This window comes from Acomys russatus, chromosome 11 (assembly GCF_903995435.1).
Source record: "Acomys russatus chromosome 11, mAcoRus1.1, whole genome shotgun sequence".
Lineage (NCBI taxonomy): Eukaryota > Metazoa > Chordata > Mammalia > Rodentia > Muridae > Acomys > Acomys russatus.
The window spans coordinates 6117405-6141328 of record NC_067147.1 but is presented as its reverse complement, the minus strand read 5'-3'; the positions used below and the strand labels follow the sequence as shown (position 1 = coordinate 6141328).

General features: G+C 44.3%; 1 protein-coding gene across 1 annotated transcript in view; it reads right to left on the bottom strand.

Annotated features, from left to right (window-relative positions):
- Positions 1-4320: 4320 nt before the first annotated feature.
- The window catches only part of Aff3 (ALF transcription elongation factor 3), a 474038-nt gene continuing 454434 nt past the window's right edge, over positions 4321-23924 (bottom strand). Inside the window, exons 17-23 of the mRNA XM_051152759.1 lie at positions 19774-19837; positions 16908-17044; positions 13755-13826; positions 12107-12200; positions 8370-8422; positions 8025-8248; positions 4321-5231 (exon numbers count right to left, since the gene is read on the bottom strand). Coding sequence (XP_051008716.1) covers positions 5110-5231; positions 8025-8248; positions 8370-8422; positions 12107-12200; positions 13755-13826; positions 16908-17044; positions 19774-19837 — 766 coding nt within the window. The 3' untranslated portion in view covers positions 4321-5109. The remainder of the gene's footprint in view (positions 5232-8024; positions 8249-8369; positions 8423-12106; positions 12201-13754; positions 13827-16907; positions 17045-19773; positions 19838-23924) is intronic.

Here is a 23924-nt window from a genome sequence, read left to right as displayed (position 1 = left end):
GGGTTCTCAGACTGGACCACCTCTGTGCTGTTTGTCAGGATGTGCTCTTCTAGGAACAGGAAACAGAGGAAACAAATTCTGGTTCCGAACTGTTGAGATGCAGTTTATGTGATCACCCTTCACCTCATTAGAAATGCCTCTAAAGACTCTGGTTGGCCTTGGCTTCATAGAAAGTGGGATACATTTGAAAAGACAATTCTGATAGGAATAGACTCCGAAGGCCTTTCTTGCTTGGAAGGTTGCTGGGCATTTCTCAGCCTACCTCTGAGAGAGCATCTCTCTCAGTAGTCCCTGGAACTACTAAGGACAAGCACCCTGTCCTTGCCACCTCTGGGGACCAGGTGGGCTCCTTCCCTGTAGCTCTCTGCTCAGTTTATGAGGACTGAACTCAACTGTCTAACCTTATCTGTTTTATCTCTAGACTATGTGCATGGTGTCAGATGGTCAGTGGGGAAAGATATCTGACCCTGAGGACACAGACTGCATCAGGTCAAGAAGTCATTTCACTTCTGTTATTTCTGCGTCTACAGCTTGGGAAGGAGAAGGAAGAGGGAGAGAGATAAGAATGACAATAAGGCTGACAGACCATCACCTACAGAAGCACTTGATCATGTCCTGGTCACTGCTCTAATATTTCTGCTCTTTGATCTAGACTTCTCTTACTTCCTTAAGCAAGTATTGCAAACATTATTCCAATATGTTGTAGCCACAATATGACTTGTGGCATTGAGGAATGTCCATTAGGGCAGCGCTTCAGGCCTACTACTTGAGTAGGCATCCATCTGTGTAGTTGTCAACAGGAGCCTCTCCAGTCTCCTCCTCCTCAGTCTTTGGAATATTAGAGAGATAAAGAGAGGAGGGAGGAGAGGAGAAAGTGTGTGTGTGTGTGTGTGTGTGTGTCTGTGTGTGTGCCCGCCCAGAAGGCCATATTTGGATATGGAAAACAGAAGTAGGAAACTACAGTTCTATTGAAAAATATCAGACGTAGCAATGATAGACCATGGGAGCTACATGGAACCATCTGTGAGGGCTGGGGATGTAGCTCAGTGGCAGAGAACTTGCATAGCATGTGCAAGGCCCTGACTTCAATGCCTAGGATAGAAGAAAGAAAGAAAGAAAGAAAGAAAGAAAGAAAGAAAGAGAAAGAAACAACAACAACAAAAAAAGAGAGACAGACAGAGAGAGAACAGTCATGAAATAAGAGATTCCAAGCTGGGAACCAAAATACTGCTTTGAAAAGATTTCAATTCTAAAGTTTCCTTGTAAAATATTAACAGAAACTGGTTAACTTTTTTTTTAAACGTACAACTCGATTTCTCTTGTGTACAACATAAATCATTTAATGCATCATTTGCAGCCTTAGAAAGGCAGACATATTTAATCCAAGTCCGTTTATAAACTCCAATTTTGTTGGGTTAAAAACTGCAGATAAATTAAGTCACAATAACATCCTGTACATGCATTAAGGCTGGTGACGGCTAAAGTCTCTTGAATATCTACAAACAAGGAATCACACGCAGATCACGGAGTCTGAAGGGTGTCTACATCATTAAAAAAAAATCTTGCATCTTTCTCTTTTCTTTCTTTTTTTTTTTTTTGGCAATACAGATTTCAACAGTAACTCTGGAAAACTGTGAAAATGCTATTTAAAAATATATATGCATATGTTACTGCACAGTTTCTAAGATGTGATTCATAAATAATGCCACTGTATTGATTAATTTTATAACAATGACTGCACTTCCAAGGTGATGTGAACACACAGTGACTGATGCTCAGTATTAGGCACTAGTAATATCTGTCAGGCATACTACAGTTTTATGTTAGCTGTATTGTACATATGTGTTTTTAAACGTATGCGTTCATACAACCTGTGTCTGTTCTGTATGGCTGTCAGAGACGTTATCAGCACACACACACCATTGTTGAGCAAACTGGAATATGTTTTAGTGCAGGAAGTCTCATTGCATTGCACTCCATGTGGTCAAGCTGGGATACAATTTGTCTCTTGTTTTGTATTTTTCCAGTACGTCCATCTTTAGACAGTGGGACAAGTTTCCATTTGTAATGTGAGCATTTCCAAAAGTCCCTGTTTTAACCGGTCCTCTCTCTCCAGGCACATCTGCATCAGAGACTGGTATGTGCAGAGTTGTTTGGTCAGGAATACCTTTAGGCTACTCCCTTTCAAAGGCAATTCTAACATTGTGACAAAGGCTGCCATCGACTCAGGTCACGGGACTCAGGTCACGGGAGACAAGACCAGTTGGACTTTGGTGGAACATCTAATAGAAACAAGTGGAAATAAATGTTATGTTTAAATGTAAAACTCTCTGGAAGGATACAGATCACTGAGCTGTGGTCTTCACGGGGTTGACGGCCTGAGGTAACCATAGGATTACATTTTTTACATTTCAGCATTATTCAAATGCCTATAATGATCATATAGGACTTTTACAGTCACAAAGCATAAGGAGCAACCCGACTTAAGCGAAGGACATGTTATGGATGACTTTCATGGTATTAAGTGGAAGATGGTCCCTTACCAGAATTGTCAGCATTGAACCCCACTAGGCGGAACATGGTTTCTTAGTAAAATTACCTATACTGGGCCTGACACATGCTCCCTGGATAAGGCAAGAGACAGGGCCTGCATCCTCCACTATGCCCATCCCCGACTCCCCGAGACCAGTTTCTACAAGTTTTCATTTTTACACAGGTCATCAGTGTATTCATCAAACCTGTGCTGGTACTACCAGCCAGAGGCTACCTTCGCAATTTGACAGGTTTCCCAGGGATGCGGATTGCATGGGTGTCACAACTAAGCTTACAACTTTAAAGAGAGGCAGGACCAGAAAAATCTCCCTAAGGCTGCACAGAGGCCCTGGAGGGTAGTCCTCTATGTGAGAGTGTGAACTTCTCACCAGAACTCAGCAAGAGTAACTAAAACAAAGTCTCACTCCTGCACAAAAGGAGGTTCAAAATTCTTATATTCAGACTTTAAACACAGGATAGGATCACAAACCTGCTATCAGTTAGAGAAAGGGATGCAAAAAGCATGTTGTATACGTAAGTACAAACATGGAAATGGAGGTGTAATGTTCTCATTTCAAGAATCTGAACCCTAAACTCCTCTTGAGCAGTGATAGGTCAGTGGCAAACCCCACACCTGACCCCATGGGATGGCTTACGACCAATACCTCAGATACTATCTTCAAGCATACAAGGGATCTGTACAATGTAATCCATTTCATGTTTAGACTTGTGTCCTCTCCCCCAAGATACCTTATTATTTAGTCACAAATATTGCAACACCTTCTAAAAAACATTTCTGGCCACAGACATTTGAAGTCAATGTACTGCTAAAAGTTTCAAGTGCTTGAGGTCAAAGCCAAGGGCAAACTCCACAGTTCAGTTTTAGAGCCAATCACTACACCTGTTCAACTGTTTGTCTAGTTTTGAATCCACACTTGGAGCTGGGGAATGAAAGTGATCTTATTTGTCACCTACTGACAAAGATGACAAAATGGCAGTGTGAACAGAAACAAGCTCCACCGGGAGACAGTGGAAGCATGGGACACACACTTTGTGATAATGCACCGCTCTGCAGGTGACCTTGTCTATCTCCCTCTGGCTGACCTGGTACAGTTCTGTCAAGTAACTCAAGGACATTAGCTTGTTTTTAAAAGTGTGGCAAGGTATGCCTTGTTTGCAGGACTTGTTTCTTTATACTAATATTTCAGATCCACATATATTTAACAAGGAGACTAAACCCAGGGAATGACGAAACACGAGAAAACAAACTTAAAACAAAAACTGTAAACAATATGCTGAAAAACTAAAACATAAACTCAATAAAAAAAAAATAAAGATGAGGGCCATGGTCAGGACATGAACACATCAGATGTCTAAGATACAAGCAGGACACTCCGTTGTTGCTACTCAGGGTTGTGGTCATCGCAGGGTTAACTTTCCCTGCCCTGTGAAGCAGCTTGTTAACAAAAGCTTGGAAAATATTCCACAAATCAAAATGCACTCAAGGCCTGAAGTTGCACACTGTGTGTGTGTGCAGAGCGAGAGTCAGGCAGCGTTACGGCGAGTGGCTCTCAGTCTGCTAAGCGACAGCCAGATCTGCGGAGGAGGGCACACTCCAGATGATGTCTTCGTTTGACTGAGAAAAGTTGCATGAAAGCTACTGCAGAAAGAAGAGACTTGAAATGTACTGGCTGACAGCAGCCTTCTGGCTCTAGGGCCACAGAGTCACAGTGGCAGGAAGAGGAAATGCACATGCCTAGAGGGCTTATTGCCACAGGTGCTGGACTGTCTTTCTGAACCAGAATGGTCACTGTCACTTTTGTGGTTGCTGAGTTTTTACTGAATCCTGGTGCCAATTTTATACTATGTGGGGACAAGGCAAGGGAAGCCTCTGTGACTCCACTGGCTTATAATGTGTTTGGGAGACGAGGGGTGGCAGGGGTGGGATGGGGTGGGATGGGGTATTAGGGGAGGGGCAAGGCATTTGATGTCATGCAACCTAGTGAACTTGTGGCACAAAAATAACTGACTTGTTGATTTCATTATTCAATTACTCATTAATATACAATAACCAAAAGTGACTGGGGAATTGTACATAATACTGAAAGTAATCAATAATAAGAGATAGGTTCGACTCATCCAGCAGTTAAGCTTTCGGTGTGCTGGATCGCACCAGGTTCAGCAACACATGAGATTTTGGTGGAACTTTCTAAGAAGGCAATGGCTTAGCACTGGGGGTAGATGTGGGATGTGTGTGGGTGTGTGAGCACATGTGTGCTGTGGGGATTTCCTTCGGTGAGGAGCCTCTAATCATTTGTCAAGCCCTGGATTATAGCAACTAGACAAAGGAAGAGCTTCGATCTTACACACACACACACACACACACACACTCAGGCAGCTTTGTACAAACCCACATCTAAGCACATACAACCCAGAAAAAGGTCATTGTTGGATTCTCAGGATCTGTCCGCCATGGTTTGGGAAAATGCCATGGGCTGGCAATGTCAGCAGCACAGTGTCCGGAAACATTGAGCCACCAAGGAGAAGAAAACACAGTCTGGCTCAAAAGTGTGGCCCCTAGGACAGGTGTGTGCTGCTCCGAAGCCAGTGCAGGCCTTGCTGGGAGTACTGGACCAGGTGTTCCATGCTGCTGTGCAGGGTGACAGGTCCCATGAGCAGATCCAAGTCATTGAAGAACTCTAGGGGACAGAGAGATGTGTGAGGAGGGGTTACTGCCCGGGGCCTGTATGACTCCAGAAACAATCTATGTGTGCTCTCAGTGCCCTCAAGCATTCTCCATTGTTTATTTGGCTTGGCATTTCCCTGGAACGAAATAAAACCTGACATCCAAATAAATGACTGTTATTTGCAGTATTTATGTACCCAAGTAGCAAAGGTAGAAAAATGCTTTTCACTCAATGTCAGCGCGATTCTCTCTCTCCATTATTTCACTATCAACTGGCATGGGCTGAGGCCCTGGCGGGGGTCCAAGGAGTGCAGCCCCAGGACAGTGGGTCTGCCAGAGGTCAGCACAGAGCTGATACCTCTGTTGATGTCACCTCCTGGCTGGGTGTTCTGTGTCTGCTTGCTCCTTTACTTTGTCCCTAGGTACTTTCTGGGAACAGTGTGCAGAGGGAGGGAAAGACCAGCCAGATGAATCACGTGCGTGGCGAACAGACACAAATTCCCATGGCAGCTCTGCTGTCATACGTGTCACTGAGTCGTGCTCTTCAGAAAGAAGTGGCTGAGACAGTGTTGTCAAAGTCTGTACCCTGCACATGTTATCGAGACCTCTGGTAGGAGGCACCTAGCAGGCTGTGGGCAGTGCCATCTGGAGCCTGGCTCGCTCATGGTCTCAGCCAGGGCAGGACTATCTCCATACACTTGTCTGCTTTACCTAACCCACGTGAGAGATCCACCTTGCCCCCACTTCAGCCACTGAACTATGCAGCTTTCAAAACCGTCTTCTGCACTAGTTCCTCTAATAAGCTTCCCCTGGTGGCCTGGTGGCCGCCTGTCATTCCCACTGGGTTTTCAAGGTGTACCACCATGGAACTTATATCAAGCATTTCCTATACTCGGGACCCATCTGTCCCATCCATTCCTCATCCCTGTGGGCACTCTTGTATGTACTTTGTAGGTTTGCACTGTCATAGGCTCAGAACTAAGTCTCATTGTCAGAAAATGAGCTTGATTGGCATTCTCACCTGTGTCTAGAGGGAGAGGAGCCAATTGTTCAATTTTTCAAGAGGGAAAAAAAAAAATCTCATATTAAGATACAATGGGGTATAGTGGCCTGTAATTCCAGGACTCGAAAAGCTGAGGCAGGAGGATCATCATGAGTTTTAGGCCAACCTGGGCTACATGGAGAGTTTGGAGCCAGCTTTGGCTACCTACTGAATTCCAGGCCAGCCTAGGCCTTGTTACAGAAAGCAAAACAAAAACAACAAAAAAGAATCTTTACTCACTGACACCCCCAACTTAACTCTCTCTTAGGAATGTAATCATAAAACAATGATTTATGTAAGAGTAATAACTGCAACATTATTTACCACAGTAGAAAAAACCCCTAGAAGTAACTTCAGTATCTGATAACAGAAGGATGGGCTGAGAAATCAACATTATTTGTCACAGTAGAAAAAACCCCTAGAAGTAACTTCAGTATCTGATAACAGAAGGATGGGCTGAGAAATCACGCTACCTCACTGTTCTATAAGCACTGTATCTCGCTCACTTGATACTGTCACCTGTATATCACAAAGGACATTCCACAATTACTGATGTGAGAAACACTTGATACAATGTAGCGAAAAGACAGACGCCAAAACTGCATACACACTGGGCGTGGTGGCGCACACCTTTAATCCCAGCACTCAGGAGGCAGAGGCAGGCGGATCGCTGTGAGTTTGAGGCCAGCCTGGTCTCTAAAGTGAGCCCAGGACAGCCAAGGCTACACAGAGAAATCCTGTTTCGAAAAACCAAACCAAACCAAAAAACCCCAAAACCCAAAAAACTGCACACACAGTTTCCCATGCTTTGCCAGGAACAGTGAACATTTGGGGAAGAAAGACTAGAAGAAACTCAGAACCTTGACAACAGTCAGTTCCCAGTGGTAAGATTACTCACCACCTGTTAATGTCCTAAAAATCTTTGCCTCTGTATCTTCCTATGTTCCACAAGTTATCCATTGCTCCATCAAAGTTTTATTATTGTACATGAGAGAGAGAGAGAGAGAGAGAGAGAGAGAGAGAGAGAGAGAGAGAGAGAGAGAGAACAAGAGAGGGAGTAGGAGAGGAGAGAGGCACTTAGGCATACATGTGGCGGCCAGAGGACAACTTTTGGGAGCTGGCTTTTTCCTTCTACTGTGGGTTCTCGGGAATGAACTCAGGCTGTAAGACTTGTGTCCACTGAGCCATCTCATTGATCTATAGTGCTTCTAGTATCAGCAAACTGATCAAACCAACCAACCAAACAACAACCACCCTAAAACCTAATCCCCTAAAAGACAAAAAAAAAAAAAAGTTTTTTAAAATAATTCACTACTACACGTAAGACAGTCTCTTCTGAATTGTAAGCAAATAACACTTTTTTTTTTTTTTGAGACAAGGTCTTATTTATGAAGCCCAGGCTATCTTGGAATCCCTTTGTCGCTCAAGCTGGACTCGAATTTGGTGGTCTTTCTGCCTCAACTTCTGAGTACCACGGCTATAGGATTGTACCACCAAGCCTGGCTAGCAGCTTAGACAGTGAAAAGCTGGTACATCGACATCTGTGTCTGCATCTCTCCCTGTGTCTGCACCTACATCTGCGTGTGTGTGCATCTAATTGATTCTACCTGTTCTTCCACAGCAAGGTTAAAAAGCAGGGCGTGCCGCAGGTGCCAGCTTTTTCTTTCTCCTTTCATAAACCATGAAACTTGATCGCCCACGCCCCTGGGGGCAGAGTTCTCCGTGCCTAGGGGGGTCCCCATTCCCCACGGGTTGTGCACACACCTCTGTTTTCCTTGGCCAGGTTGTCAGCCATCTCCCAGTAGTCATAGCTGTGGAGGATGCTGTTGGTGATGCTGACGTGATTGGCGGCCATCTGGTGAATGCGCTGGGGGATGCTGACGATGGTTGACGGGGACAGGGTGTTGGAGCTGGAGAGGCTGCCCTGAGACCCCACGGAGCTGGTGGGAGAAGGGTTGGGAGACATGGGGGATGGGATTCCAGTGCTCCTGGAAGAAGAGGGGTAGAAAAGCCAGAGTGGAGAGGTTGGGAGCAGGCAATGCGGGCAGCCCCTCGGGGCGGTGCATCATGCAATGCATCGTTTATTGCATTTGGGAAATGTGAACTTACTTGCCACTGGACCCCCATGGAGATGGGGCTTGGGTAGCAGCTTTCGATGAATTCTGCGGGGAAATAAAATAAAAGTGTGGACAGTGAGTGCCGTTGGCTAACTAGCCAGGGGACAGCAGCGTATTTTCAGGCTACTGACAATAATCACTAAAGATACTGTAGGTCAGTGCAGACTCACCGAAACCAGATCTGGGGAGTTACAATCACAGGCCATTTTCTCCTTCCGTGGAAGTTAGTGTGTATGAATGAGTGTGCACACGTGTGTGTGCCCACAAGTGCCTTAACCAGCAGAGGCTTTCACACTCAAATTTTAGGTACCACATTATCCACAATTGTAACGCTCCATTGAATGCTGAATCAATCCAGAGTTTTTCATTGGAAATCAGCCTAAATTTTCTGAATGGAGTGGGAACTTTTTCCCAGTTCAAGATGAGAAAGCCTTATATCTAAATTTAGGGATTATTTACAGAGGACTTTGAAGAAAGTATGCCATTAAATCCTATTGTTTTAAATTATGAAGTTTAAAATTATTCCTCTTAATGCTGGGTGTGGTGGTCCACGCCTTTAATCCCAGCACTCAGGAGGCAGAGGCAGGCGGATCTCTGAGTTTGAGACCAGCCTGGTCTATAGATTGAGTTCCAGGACAGCCAGGGCTACACAGAGAAACCCTGCTGTCGTCAAAAGCAGCAACAGCAACAAGAACAAGAACAAAAGATTTCTCAAAAAGGAATAAGAGAATATTCTTAAAGCGATAGCTTCAAATATTTCCTAACTTAAATTTTAAAAATTCTGACATTTACTGAGACAATATTATTAGCAAATTATTAGCAAAATTAATTAATTGTACTGAGAGGTTTCATTATGACATAATCTTTTTTTTTTTTTTGGTGGTGGTGGTGGTGGTGGTTTTGAGTACTGAGCCCAAGGTATAACAGGAAAGCGCCCTACCCTTTAGTTCTACTGTTAGCCCGTGACTTACTTAGATAGTCTTGTTTAGGATATTACATTTCATGTGCTAGGCATTTGCAGAAGGCATTTAAAGCTCTCCTGATTAGGAGTGTGGCTTAGTCACAGGTTGTTTGACTGGTATATGAAGTTCCTGGGTTTGAGCCCAGGTTCCTCAACAAAGCAGAGACAAACAAGCAATAAATACATGAATATAAACAAACAAAAGAGACTAAAATAATTTAAAAATATCTTACATGTGTATTCTATGAATGTGTGTGTATGTGAGTGTGAGTGTGTATGTGAGTGTGTGTGCGTGTATGCGTGTGTGTATGTGCGTGTGTGTACTTGAGCAGGAGAGCATGCCGTGAGTATGTAGAGGTCAGAGGACAACTTATGGGAGTCAGCTCTCTCCTTTCACCATGTAGGGCCTGGGGATTGAACATGAATCATCAGGCAGACTCGATGCCAAGTGTCTATCCACTGAGGAAGCACACCAGCCCAAACCAAAAAGCTTGGAAAGTGTTTTCTTAATCAAGAGAAGTTGCCAAGTGCAGTCAGCTTTCCTGTCTGAGAGCCTGATCTGCTTTCTTGGAGAGCACACACAAAAATTAGGGGAAGTGACAATCTTTATGAGGTGCTCGCATTTCTCCCTTCTAGGGACAAGAAACCATTCCTGGTGATTTCTAAGGACGTGCTTCTGGCAGAAGGAGTGTCATGAAGTCACTGGCTGTCCAGTTTCAGTGCAGAAGCTACCAAAATGGCAAGAACTGGCCTCTTAGGCTTGCAGTGAGCGTAGACACAGGATGGAATCACAAGTTGCCACTTTCACCTGACTCACAGAGAAAGTTACAATAAAAAGAATGCCATCCTGGGAGACCCCTCTCTTCGCCTGCCAGAATGGTTCTGACATGCCTAGCTCCTTCTAATCAACACTCTGGATAGGAGAAGACAATGTGGAAGAGAGGGAGAGGTCTGGGGTTTGCAGAGAGAGTTTAAGGAAGGATTCCAAATGGGACGGAAGTCTTCAGGCTCTTCCCGTACCTATGAGCACCATGACCAAAACACACTGGTAGATATGATGTCTCCTCAGAGGCATCACGTGCTGCTAAAGCATATTCTCCACAGACAATAATCACTGTCACCTGAAGGCTCCAGGCCCCAAACTGTATTTAAATGGTCCTTGACATCTGGCACAAAGGGCACCTACTAGGTACAAACCTTCAACAGGAAAGACAAGTTTTGGAGACCCACTAAAGGCGTGTGGTCAGAAGGGTTAGCTCTGAGGTGTCCTGTCACAAAGATGGTGGTGAATGCTTTCTCTAAGTGGTGGCATTTAACAGATGTGCAGTATACAAAAATCACCGTGTACGCTTCTGATAAAACCTGCCACTTAAAATATACTTAAAAACGTAGAATTGATGGAAAACAAACGCCAATTACTCCTGGAGGAGAAATTGATTTTCTGTTCTGTTCTCTGTCTATTTTGTTCATATTTTTAGACTTGATATAAACATTAAAAACTGCTTTTAATCCCTTAAAAGTTCATCAGAATTCACTAGGATCATAGAATCCAGCTTACTTATTTATTCAAGCATCTTTGTTTTTTACTTTGCTATAATATTTCATCTCTTAGGCTCTGATTTGCTGACAGTCACTGTCTTTGCCCCGACCCCATGTGTGAGTGTGTGTTTGAGACAGGTCTCACTACATAGATCTGATTGTCCTGGAACTTGCCATGTAGACCAAGTGGCCTGAAACTTGCAGTGATCCTCCTGCCTCTGCCTCCTGAGAGCTGGGATCACAGGCAAGCCCACCAGGCCTGGCAAAAAGACTGATTTTTGTGAAGGAAGATCTCCATGCAGGATCTCATGACCGCAGTGGTCAGTGGGCCAGGAAGGCCCCCTCACCGGTCCTCAGGGGTCATTGCATCTGCACAACTGGAAAGGCGGCAGTGCACTAGACACGGCCCAGCGCATCTCCACCATAGCCTGGACATCAGCTAGTCTCTCAGACGAGCAGGTTAACAAGAAGGGATTAAAACAGATGACTGTGTGTGTGTGTGTGTGTGTGTGTGTGTGTGTGTGTGTGTGCGCGCGTGTGCGTGTGTGTGTGTGTGTGACAAAGGAATGGGAGAGACAGCAATGTATGTTGTGATTTCAGACACACAGAGAAGAGGCCCACAAATTTTGAACAAATTGCTGACTTCAGGTCTGCTTTGCAACAGTGCATCAAAAAGGTGCTTTGCATTTGTTTTGCTAGCTTTGTATTCTTCTAGTGGAAATAATTTAATTTTCTGAGAGAAAACTTGTCATGGCTGTTACTCAATCTTAACCATCACACATTGCTACTGAGGGGCTCTGAGCTATAACAAGCCATTTCCTATCTTTAGCCTTTCAATCAAAGACTAGTTCAGCTACTAGAGACAAACCCAGGGGAGTGGCTCTAATTAGTTACCTCCAAGAATTCTACAAGGACATAGTAATTATGTTTGTTCTAAAGACGGATCCCCAGGACATCGGGGGCGGGGGTGGGGTGGGGTGTGAATAATTGGACATTCTTTGTTTAGAGGCTGTAAAATAAGGGCACAAAGGCAGGGGGGACAAGTGAACTGGGCTCTCAAGGCCCATTCTCTGGAGGCCCTACAAGTGTGCCATGGGGTGATTTTGGACAACAGAAAAGGCAGGCTTAGCCTCAAGGCAATGGACGGATGAGGCACCTCAGAGGCGCCTCTGTCAGGGAGGCAGCCCAGCACGAGGAGCCATGGCGCTCTTATTTGCTAGAAATAGTACCTTGAAATAGTCGATAAGTGCTTTCGAGTACTTTACAGCGTGGTCCCGTTTAAGTCGAAACATCCGCCAGTACAGGAGAGCCAGGCATCGGTAACTGCGTTAGAAGAGGAGAGACGTGCGTCCTTTACAGTGAGGCTTCAGAACAAATCCTGTCATCTCCGACTCAATGTTTTGATGACACTTATACCTCTAAAATGTTTCCATATTAAGTATATTTATGGGTATTTGCTGTTCCCTTTGTTCAAAAGCCATAAATCAGAATTCCAAGGAGGCACTCCATACTTGTATTTACCACCAGATGATGTGTAAGTAATAACAGCTTTGTTGGGAACAGGGTCCGGCTGCTTTCTTTTCCCACCACCAGAGGGCAGTGTCTCTCCATGAGAGGCCCAGGGAGCGCTAGCACACAGCCTGCACTGCTTTACTGGGTGAGCTATTGGCCTTGCAGACAGGACAGCAATTGCGTAGATTTTTATTACCCCTGCTTGTTAACGCCTTACTAGATTGTAATGAGTCCAAATAAAGTGCATTACAACCACAACAGAAATGCTAATCTGAGGCTAGTTACACTTGTTCATTTCCTACAGTGTTTTGTATAATTACTTATACATATATTCCAACATTAATTATTAATCACCATCAATTTATTAATCCCATCACGGTACGTCAATAAAGAAAAGGGCATATTTAGCATTTCCTCAGACCAATTCTCTCTTGCCTGGTGCTCCCCTCTCATAACTCTTCCCCAGCTGAGATCAGGTATTGAGATGCTAGGATCCCAACGTGCTCAGGACAACCTGACCCAGCTCTCTGGCACTTTAAACTCCAGACAGAATCATGTCAAAACAGCCCAAGCCTCTCTTGTGTCTACGGTGCTGTTGTGCCGTCTGAGATTCCATCTGATCTTCTGTGCCGCAGATTCGATCTAGAGCCTAGTGAACCTGCTGACAGCAAAGCACTCTGGACACCCAGATGTAAGAGAGACCAAGAGCGGGGCCTTGCAACATGAGGGACGGGACGAGGCAGCAGTGCAGATGCTGTGACGAGAGTTAGCTTTGCACAGTCCTTACTACTGTAATCCTAAATAGAGGACTATCGATTACCCATTAGCTAATATGAAAGATATGACTTGATTATCTAGGGATAATGAGCAGGCCCCTTGATTCAGCGTATTGATAACTCTAATGGATTGTGGGTTTCCATGCATACTAACTTGGTATGCAAAGTAGCTTGTCAATGACTTTGCTTCTAACATGCTAAATACAGGAAAATTCCATTTAGCACAGTTCATGTTGAAATGACTGGGGTGGGACCTCTTATTTTTACTTTGTTTGATTGTGTGTGTATGCACACACGTGTGTATGTGTGTGCTCATGCCTGTTCATGCATGTGTAGAGGCCAGAGGTCAACACTGGGTTTTCCATCTTATTTCTCCGAGACAGGGAGCTTGCTGGTTTTGGTTACCCTGACTGGCTGGTGGCACCACTGTCGCCCTGTGATCTTCCGGTCACCGTGAATTCAGGGAACCGTAGTGAAAAGTGGTCTGAACCTCTCGGCTGTTGGAGCAGCTTGGGATTAAGTGGGTCAGAGGTATCAGGCAGTACAAGGCAGCTCAGCACTGCATCTGCAGAGCTGGGGTCGTACTTACCAAAGTGCAGCGAGCTGCTTGTCCTCTGGTGTGGCATTGGGGCCTGAGTGGGTTTTTAGTCTCATAGCATACCTTTAAAAAAAGATAAATAAAAAATAAAAAAAAAGTGCTTTCTGAGTACCAACAGAATCTTTTCTATGGTGGTCCCCTCTTCACACTCAGGTAGTCTTTCTTTCTTTGGTTTTTCTTTTTATGTACACATGTGTATGTGCCTGTAAGTGGGCACGTATGGGTGTGGCTGCTCATGGAGAACTACTGGGTTTCCTGGATCCAGTTGTGGTTGTGAGCTTTGGGGCTCGAACTTGGGTTCTCCGTGCAAGCAGCGCATGTTCTTAACCACTGAGCCAGCTCTCCAGCTCCATCACGGACGTGTTCGTAGTGCTGACAATCCTGCCAGAAAAAGCTAGCTGATGGCATTTCTGTGATGACAAGAAGGAGGTGGCTTTTATGACGTTGCTCGGTTTTCTGCTCTTTAAGGACACAGAACTGACAGGAGTGCTGCAAGCTCGGGAGCGACTCACAAACATGGAGAAGTGCCTGTTTCCCCTACATTTTATCTGCAGAGTCCCTGAGAATGAAGGTGAAGCTCACCCAGGTACCTAGGTGGATGCTTAACCAACCTCTCTCTCGTTACATGTAACTCAGTATCTGACAACACTGTAGCCCTCCGGAATACACTTTAATGTCCGTCTTTCTGTCTCCTGACAAATGGGTCACTCTTACTTTGTCTTCTCTGAAGTAGAAGGACTGTGGCCGCTGCTTTCTCTCAATGTTAGACTTGGTCACCTGCTCAGCGTCTTGAGAGATGAGGCAGTGTGGGCGATGCAAGAGGGTCCCATGCTAGACTGCCAACTCGCTGCTCATTAGAGTTCAGACAAACGCCTCAACACCTCCAAGTGTCTATTTCCCAGTCTGTAAAGTGAGGCTAACACATCGTGACACAACGTGTTGAGGTCAGCCTGGCTTTTACTTTGTGATGCTCTTGGCACAGCCAGCAGCTTGCTGGAAATGGCTGGGACAGTAATGCTAGCCTCTTGCCACATGGCTGGGACAGTAATGCTAGTCTCTTGCCGCATGGCTGGGACAGTAATGCTAGTCTCTTGCCTCAGGTTTGCAGGTTCCCAGCGCAGCTTTCCCAGAGCTTGCCTTGGGTAAAACCCTGCCTGTATGACCTACAGTTTGATGGTATCAACACTTTACACAAACTGATGCCTTCCCTTCTAAGTAATGCGATCTTGAGATGGAGGTGTAAATTTTGTTTCAACCATCAGCTGTTTACAAAGCTCACTGGAAGGAATGGTTTACTGTGTACGCAGCTACATTTCTGTTCTTTCTTCCCTGATGTGCCAGCATCCCTTCCACCATTTCCTTTATTATGGAGAAAGTCCATTCAGTTGTTGTTGCTGTTTGTTGTTGGTTTTTTTTTTTTTTTTTTTTTTTTTTTTTTGGTTTTTGGAGACAGGGTTTCTCTGTGTATCCCTGGCTGCCCTAGACTCACTTTGTAGACCAGGCTGGCCTCAAACTTACAGAGATCCACCTGCCTCTGCCTCCCAAGTGCTGGGATTAAAGGCGTGTGCCACCATGCCTAGCTCCTTGAGTCTGAAAAATTTTTTTAAAAAAAAATTTTAGTTGTTTTTATTAGTTCACAAGTAATTCAATTATATTGTGGCATTTTCCAAATAAAATTTGTCTTTGTCATTTCTCCCTTCCAATCTTCTGTTGTCCTCTGAGAATCCGGGAGGGAACAAGGGACTTGCTCTCCCTCTTTCCTTGTGGATTGATTGTTTAGCCTGCCTCCAGCTCCTCTCTCTTTGCTTTCTGGCTGCTTTCAGGGTTTAAGGTTTTGTTGTCATGTTGTTACATGGGCCTTGCATGGATTGCTTTAGGTTTATTCTATTTGGGGTCTTCTTGGCTTTTTGAACCTGTCTCTTGAATAGTTCGGTGATTTCTAGCTATCATGTCTTCTGATAGTCTTTCTGCTCTATTCTTTTTTTCTTCTCAATCTGGGGGGTTTAGTGACCACACACACACACGCACATAAACACACATGAACACACACACACATACGAACACACACGCACAAACACACACATGCACACATATGCGCGCACACACATGCGCACACACACATGCACACACAAAGCACATGCACGAATACACACACATACACACACACACACACACACACACACACACGCACACGCACACACACACTTTTCCTGACTATGTATGCTGTAGTTTGACTGTGACTTGGAAATTCATTGCTCGGGAGGGAGGCATTCTCTCCCCTGTAGAGATGCTCCCACCCTGGCTCCCGAGTGTTCTTTAGGGAGAGGGGAGCCAGGTCTGGTGAGTAAGGCCCAGATTTAAGAGGCAAAATAGCCAGTGTTCCATTTACAGGTTCCGTCATCATGCAGTTTTGTTTTCATAACCAGCTCCACCTTTCTGGGGTACAGTTGACACTGTGATATATAGTCCCACTGTATACCGGTAAAGCCAGGGCTAATACATTGTCTTTTTATTCTTTTGTCTTTTTTTGGTGAGAACGTTAAAAACAAACAAAGCTCTCTTGAAGCTACTCTGAGGCACACTTTATCATTCACGGTAGTCATCATGCAGGTAAGAACACCTCTCGTCTCCATTTTCTGGGTGGTGAGGGGGTGCCTCTCACTCTGAGCTGTGCTCTCTCTCAGGGCACGGTGTCCTGCATCAGTGGGTGCAGTGGGTGGCACATCTGCTTCCTGTGTGTGTCTGATGGGCTTTGTTGTGGTCATGACTTACTTGTCCATTTTATAGCATGGATGTCTTTAAGCAGAACAGTGAAACTCATAGTAGGCCCATAGCTTGGCTATTTAGCCTAGCCTCAAGTATTTAATAAGCACAAACTACATGCCAGGTCTCTCCATGGTTTGAATTCCCTGTTGCTTAGTGATACACTGATTGTCCATTTATATGTTTTCTTTTGAGAAATGCCTACTTAGATATACTACACATTTTTAGAATGAGGTTTTACTACTGTTTTTTCTCATCACTTTTGAAAAGTAGAATGAATAAATACATTTATTCACCTAAGTGATGGAGACTGAACCCAGTGGCCTGTGCCCCCGCCCCCCCCATCCTGCCCAACGCCATCCTGCTGGAAGCAGAGCTCACCTGATGAGCTCCACCGTCTCTGAGTACATGGTGTATGGAGACTTGGATTCCATTGGCCCTTGTTCCATTGCATTTCCACACTCGATGAAGGACAAGGCTGCTTCGGCGTAGTTCAAGGCCTTGCCAAACTTCTCCACCTGGCCAAGAGAATCAGCGGTGTGTTCCTTAATAAGAGGGGTTTTTTTTAGGGGGGGGGTCACTGCCATAGTTTATATGCTTTGAGATGAGAGACCAAGCTTTTGAGCTCTAGAATCCTGTGAGATAAAGCTGAGAGGAAGAATAAAATAGATACATAGCTTTCCCTGACATCCACAGCTCATTTTCTATAGCTTCAGGTACCTGTGGTTGATATGGTCTGAAAATGTTATGAGGGGAAGTTTAGAAATAGACAGACAGCATGTACACTTTGTCATCACTTTCTATTATAATCTCCCTACATTATTATTGGTTACTAGTTACTGTTCATGTCTTCCTGTGCTTAAGTGCACATCAAAGACATGCCTTCATGTGACAAACAGTGTATATGAGGCTTTGAACAATCTGCAGCTTCAAGGAATGCCACGGGAGCTCGGAGCGTGCAGCCCACCTCCCGGAGAGAAGGGACCTAGTGCAAGCCTCTCTAGTCATTCTCTCAGCTTGCCACTGGCTTGAGGCAAGCGAGTGCTTACAAGTAGATTTCGTGTGACAACTGCCAACGTAGCTCTAAGCTCCACCTTTGCAAGCTTCTGTTTCCTTCTCCTTAGTGGGCTCACAAATTCATTCCCAGGTGGTGCTAAACACATGTCAAAGTTCACAGGTCTGATGTCAAACATGGGTCTTCATGCCTGCTTCTCTCTCTCTCTCTCTCTCTCTCTCTCATCCATCCATCCATCTATCCTCTATTTATTTATTTACTTTACAGCCTGATCACAGTCTCACCCTCACCTGTCCCCTTCCCCCCTCTCCTCCTCCTCAGAGAAGGGGAGGCCTCCAAGGGTCCCTTGACTCTCATGCCTGGTTTTCAACCTCAACATTGCTAGTTGAAGGCCTTGATTCTACCTCTTACATTATTTGTGGCTTTATCCCCCTAAATGTCCACCCTCTTCTGTTTCACTGTTGACAGGGCCTCACTAAAGGGAAGGCTGAGGAGGGGAGGGAAGGGGAGGGAAACTCAAGGCTCTGGTTCACCTTCACAAAAGGAGGCCCAAAGCTGAGAATCAATCAGAACAACAGCTCTGGGGGTTGTGCACTTGTGTGTGTTTATGTTAATCAGCACAGATGCTCTAGCACTGACCGTTTGGCTGAACGTACCTGGAAAGCCCAGGGCTCCTTACAGCCTCTGCGGCAGCCATGGCTCAGCTTTACAGCCCTGAGCTCTCCCAGTCTAGAACTATGTATTAAGGTTCTGGTTCTAGACCCTGACTGCCGCTCCAGAAAAATCACATAGTCTCACCTTGCAACAAAACAAAACAAACAAACAAACAAACAAACAAACAAACAAAAAACCACCTCTGTTTTCCCATGATTTATTAACCAAAGAAAAATTGACAGTCATACTTTTAAGTACTCTCAGCCCTACCATTAAAAATAAATAAATAAATCCCAACTTTCATTAACAATGATAGCTGTGAAAATGAACACAGGACAAAATTCTTACTCATTAAATAAGTCAAAAATTTCATACACTAGAATTCAAACAGGCAGCTGGGTGCAGCGGTGCGCACTTTAATCCTAGGACTTGGGAGGTAGAGCCAGGTGTGTCTGGATCCCTGGGTTTGAGGCCAGCCTGGTCTACAGAGTGAGTTCCAGGACAGCCAGGACTACACAGAGAAAACCTGTACCAAAAAACCAAAAGCCAAAAACCAAAAACCAAACCCAACCAACCAAAACCAAACGACAAAAAAAATGTTATGATTTTCTTTCTTTTTTTCTTCTTGTCCAGTAGTGGGCATGTGTGACTCAGTATCCCTTCTTTCCTTCTTTTCTCTTTAAGCACTACAGAAAGGGCGATCCACACATCAGTTTCTGCAGATGACCTAAACTCTCCACCAAACCTCAGGATCATGGGGGCTCTGTGGACAAGAACGGTTCCTTGCAACAGTCTCTATTTTCTGATGCTCATCGAATACTCCGCATTACCCAGTGCTCCTTGGCAGTTGACGTCAGATAATAACTGTGTGGTGGGCATCGTGAGGCACAAGTGGGAGCAGCTGTTGGATTTACGTATCTTTCCCACTGGAATCACACACTCTGAAAAGTATCTGAGATGCCACCTTTATCTCCAGCCCTGACTGATCTTATTACGAACTCCGGACGGGAAGAAAACCAAAAGTTTTCTTACTTATTGTCTGAAAGCTTTAAGATCTCCAAAACTGGAGATCGCCCAAGTCAGAAAAGTAATTCTTTGGAAAGATCAAAGAATGGCGACTTGAGGTGTTAAGTGTGGGTGACCATTTCTATGTTGTAAACTTCAGGGGACACGTTCCTTTTTGGCATACACATTAGGAACAACAATCTTCCTGAAAAGAGACTTGATTGTGGGCCTGAGCCAAGGAAGAGCCAGTCAGACTAGCCAGAGAGGAAAATGCAAATTTAATTTTTTTCTAATAGCTCCACCCACTGACTGCGTTGGCTCTAGTTACTACTCAGATCTTAAGTCTAAACTGAAATATTCATTTATCCAGGGCTCTCTTCCAGTTAGACATTACTGAGTGAAGCCATAATTTATTGTGCTATGAGCCTTTGATTATATAAACATTTTTCCATTTAGCAGGCCCAGCCATCCTTGTAATAGATTTTATAATTACCCCGGCTATATTGCCCCAGCGATGAAGCTGCAGTACAGACACAATTTGGATGAACAAATCTGGAAAGAAAAGGGTCTCACCATTGCATCTGCTTTATGCTTCATCCGTTTAGCTTCTTGCATAAAATAATCTGCACTACGAGGCCTACAAGAAGAGATTATTAGACGGCATTAGTGCTCAAGCACAAGATCAGTTGAAAACACGTTTTCCTTTCATTCAAGCATAAAGCACAATTTAAAGACTCGGCTTAATATGCAATCATGTATACTTTTTGCACTTTCAAATTACAGCCTGTACATAAAATATACTATTTTTCTCCTAAGTTAGCAATTCAAAGCCCACTCAATACACGCAGATAGCCTATACTTACAGGTGCTTTTATGTGGTCCCTCGGTGCCTAATTAGTGAATAAGGTTTTTTGTATGGATTAAAAAATATTAAAAATCTTATTTCATAGTATCTGCAGAAACATCTCCTTTAACTTAAAAAAAAAACTGTAAATATATCTGATAATAATTGTATGGATATGTATAGATATTTATTTGTTCTTGTGAGTGTGTTGCCATCTACAGAAATGGTACCTAGAGTTGCATTCATATACATTTAATTATCCTAAAGCCTCACAGCGAACACTAAAGAACTGTGATGCAGTATGGTTATGCTCCAGTTGTAACACAGTTAATTGCAAAATGATGTTTGCTTTGTAACAATGCACACACGCCATGTATACTCTGGAGTGCTGACTAGCTACTCGGTAAACAGAAGCATTAGACATGTGTATTATTAAGGCAATAACCCTGGCTAGTGCCAATTCTCCTGAGAGATGAAGGTAATTTGTCCTGACACTGATCTGAGTGTGCATAACAGCCCTGAGTCACATTAAGCTATGCATCGGATGGCGCCTTTAAAAATGCTTAGTCTAACAGATTAAAACAACAACAACAACAACAACAACAACAACAACAACAACAACAACACATCCTTTAAATGCCATCAACATAAATTTCTTTACATTATGTGATCAATAAACCAGCCAGGGTATATGATGTCAGCAGAGACATTAGTCATGGAATGTTTAACAACCCATTATGATATGCTTATTTGTAATGTCTTGTTTTAGATTCTGATGGGTCTTTTACCTCATTGCAATACCAGGTAGTTATAGCATTCCTTTATTCAAAGAGATCAGAATGCTTAGAAAACCAGTACGTACTATGATAAGGAACATAAGTTGATTAAAACATCACATTAATTAACCAAACTAAGAAGCAAAATCAGAATCAAAGCCAATAACTAGTTTTGGGTCAAAAACCATGGGAACAAAAACAAAGCCAAAAAACTATGTGGCAGTGTTGGGGCTGACATGTTGATTTGTTATCACAGAAACGTGACAATGTAGCTGCAGAATTTCCTGAACGTTAACTGCCTGTCTTTCAGCAATTGCTCCTTCACCATTGTGGCTCCCATCCGGGTTTGAAGCCTTCTCTTCCCCTTGATGGGTCTCTGGTATGGGTAAAGTTTTCCTTAGTAAAAAGGGCCTGCTCCTATCACTTCTGCTTTTCTCGTTCATCTCCTAGGGTCCCACACCCGAACGGGTTTTCAGTTGCCTTAACAGAGTGGTCCCCCTTTGGCTACCTTTTGACTGATTCAAACTTTGGCAATTTCCATCGTTACTACTTGTTTGCTTTTGCTTTCAAACAAACCATTTTTTTTTTTAGGGCATTTTTAGATTCACAGTAAAACTGAGAAGAAATTCTGTAGTTTCCATGTACTCTTTGCCCCCCCTATGTACAATCTCTTTGCTTCCAACCTCATGAAGTAAAGTGAGTGTATTGCTCCAAGTGACAAGCCAGTGCTGACAATCTGAAGTCTACGGATTAGATATCATTTCATGGTGGTTCAGATCCTGTGGGTTTGGACCACTGGGTCATGACATGTACTTGCTGCTACACCATCAGAAGGAGCAGAGCCACTTCCCTGATTGGTCTTTGGCTTCACATCCCAACGACACGATTAGAACTCACCTTCAGCCCAGCCCAGACTGACCGCTGAGCTTCAGACCCCGGTCCCACAGTTTGAAGTGAGTTTACAGTTTTCACTAGTTCCCTCTTGCTGCCGGATGTGCACACAATTTCCTTCTTAGCACTCTTCTTCTGTTAAGGACGAATCATCTGAGTTGACTTTTATCTTCTTTGGTTTTGGGGTCTGTGGTTCAGTTCCCTTTACTCCTTGATCAGCATTTCTAGTTGTGTCACCATCTTGCTCCCATTCTTAAAATCAATCTTTGGGGTCTCCGAGGACAAATCTTTGTTCAGGTTAGGTATTCATGAGGGACTTTAGTCAAAGTCTAAGCAAGGCCCCATCGGTTTTGATGCCTGCCATCTCTGTTTTGAAGCTCTGTTCTTTTCTTTCCCCTGAGTGGAATATTCTGCTTTCTGCTCACTCAGTGGATGTTCACCAAACCCTATCATGAACCAAAGGTTACTCACCTTGGAGTCTGACTACTGCCAGCAACTATTCCTGGTAGCGTTGCCCATGCTTCTGTCATCTTTCCCACGACCACAGAGAACTTGTGATACTGTACTTTGCGGTAATTAATTACCTCCCAGGTTTACAGGGCTACAGTTACTGCATGCGTGCAGTTAGGCCGCTGGGACATTTCAGCAGGAGTCAAGCTGTTGGCCTGCTTGGTCTTCTCCAGCCTACGTTAATCCTTGAATTGTACTGAATTTCTTCTGAGCTTAGGGAAGAGTGGTGCCTTCTGAGAGGATGCAGCATCACAGCCAATGAGCCAGAGAGTGTCTCCATGGCAACTTGAAATTCTCCACATCATTATCTGCTCCACGCTCTAGTATCTAAGTTTGGTCATTTTCTTTGTGTCCTGTTTTGTAGACCTCACCACTAAAAGATTGTCATTTAAAATGCATTTTGTTCCCATGGGGGGGGGGGCCTCTCTTGGTCATAAGCTATGGCATCATCTTAGATTTCACAGGCTTTCTAAGCTACCCTTATAGATGGCAGTAGCTGAAAGCCCCTAATATGGGTTCTTCAATCAGTGCTGTTTTTATCTGCAACACATGAATGCATTTTTCAAACCTGATACGGAGGCCGAGCCACTGACACACAGCAGTGCCAGTGGGTAAGTAACACACCCACTTGTGTGACTGGATCCTGGCAGCTACAACAGCAACCTGCCGTGCTAAAAGGAAACCTGGTGCCATCTACGGGCCATTTACAAACACGCTTGTTAGACTTCTCTTTGCTTGTAATGGAGGGCTCGCTATACTAGGCACTGGAAATTGCATGAAGATTGGCCTGTTTTCTCCTCGCAGGTGATTTCTACTGCTATGCTCTTAAATCAGGCCATTATAAAGACATCGCGACTAATGGGACGTCACTCAGACTGTCCGGCATGGACTCAAAGTAACCTGAAGGTATTGCTTTCCACAGCCATATACCTGTCAATAAGGAAAATGAAATTACCCTGAGCACTGTCACAGGTACAGCATCTGATATACCAAAGGTTCTGAAATCAAACCTAATCATCTCAATGTAAAGTAGATTTTCATTGAGTCTGTTTTTAAGTAGAAAATCTAGAGTTTTTAAGCTCCTATAATACCCTGCACGTTATTTTTCATATTATTTTATGATGATCATGAACACACCAAAAAAGTGCAATTGAACAACGTAAACAGAGCTGCATCCAATGCTCCACAGAAGCCAGGATTGGCTGATGACAGAGTCGGAACTCAGCCAACGTGCATCTTTGTTCTAAGAGTTGTCTGTAACAAAAGCGACTGGTGACCTTGATCCAGACGGAAAGCTTTCATTTCTTTTCTGTTCCACCGTCATCACCCACAAACACACAGCCATGGCCCTGAGCCGCTGCGGGTGCTGGTGACCTGACATTCGCAGGCACAGGGGCTTTAAAGCAGCCTTTGCTCTTTGTTCTCCTTCATGGCCAAGGAAGAGAGAGAGAGACAGAGAGATGAATGACCTCGCAGGGAGAGGCTGGCGCACTGCTTTCTGTAATTCCCACCTCTCTGAAAGGCCATGCTTCCACATAGCAAGCAAGCATGTTTTGTGCAAGCCAGCAGGGATAAGAGCTCACTGTGTTTGAACAAGCGGGTTCCTGGGTGTGGAAAAACGAGGATGGTTGGCTTGGAGAAAGTGAAACCCACATCAGACAGAGGAAAGCGACAATGACAGCACATGGATTTCTCTCTCATGG